Source organism: Aptenodytes forsteri, unplaced genomic scaffold (genome assembly GCF_000699145.1).
Source record: "Aptenodytes forsteri isolate BGI_AS27 unplaced genomic scaffold, ASM69914v1 Scaffold349, whole genome shotgun sequence".
NCBI lineage: Eukaryota > Metazoa > Chordata > Aves > Sphenisciformes > Spheniscidae > Aptenodytes > Aptenodytes forsteri.
This window is the reverse complement of record NW_008794452.1, coordinates 5,356,690-5,357,540: the sequence shown is the minus strand read 5'-3', so window position 1 is coordinate 5,357,540 and position 851 is coordinate 5,356,690. Positions and strand designations below refer to the sequence as shown.

Genomic DNA, 851 nt, shown 5'->3' with positions numbered 1-851 from the left:
GCTCCAAGTATGCCCCCCAGCATCAGCCCTGACCCTCTCCAGGACTTCAACCCCAAATTAACACCCTCCACCTCCCCAGGACCCTGAGCGTAGCAGGACACAGAGCTGATACACACACACCCCCATCCCCAAACAGGACCCCAACCCTTACCCCACACCCCCCGCACCGCACCCGTGGCCGCGGCAGCCTGGTGGTGAGTGCTGGGGGGAACCGGGGGGAGCCCCCCGCTCCAGGGGGGGCACTGCAGCCCCAGGACCCAGCCGTGAGCCTCTGCCCCTCGCCCCCGCAGAGGAGGCGGCGGGATTTTCAGGCGACTTTGGGAGCAGCGTGGGCTGGGAGGACGAGGAGGAGAAGGAGCCGGAGGAGGCGGGCGAGGAAGGCGAGGAAGAGGAGGGCGAAGCAGGCGAGGGCGACGACGGTGGCTACATCTGGTAGAGAAGCAGGAGAGCCCAGCGGGTGGCACGGCCAGGCAGCAGCCCCCCAGCCAGGGGTCCCCATGACACCCTCGCTGCCAGCGTGGCATGGGGTGGGTGCATACCCCCCGGCCCTGCACGGGACGGGGCATCGGGGTGCTTGCCCAGGGAGGGGGCGAGCGGGGCAGGGAGCCACGCTTGTGCGAATTTGAGCTTTTTTTTTTTTTTGGGTAGAGCCTTGTAGGCCTAGAGTGCTGCTGCGTGGTCTTCAACAGGGCAAACGGCACTAATAAAAGTGGGAAAAAAAGGAAAAAAAAACCCATAAAAACCCCATAGATAAGCTGCCCCCCTCCTTGCATCCCCCCCGCGCTGTGCTTGTGCGGCCACCCCGGCCCCGGTGTTGTGTAGCGGCTGGTGGTAAAATAAGACACCATCTG

At 64.5% G+C, this 851-nt stretch overlaps 1 protein-coding gene across 1 annotated transcript in view; it reads left to right on the top strand.

The window, feature by feature from the left end:
* SPOCK2 (SPARC/osteonectin, cwcv and kazal like domains proteoglycan 2) overlaps nt 1-436 on the top strand; it is a 5,647-nt gene extending 5,211 nt beyond the window's left edge. Inside the window, 1 exon segment of the mRNA XM_009290593.1 lies at nt 291-436. Within this exon segment, the coding sequence (XP_009288868.1) occupies nt 291-436 (146 nt within the window).
* Nucleotides 437-851: the final 415 nt, after the last annotated feature.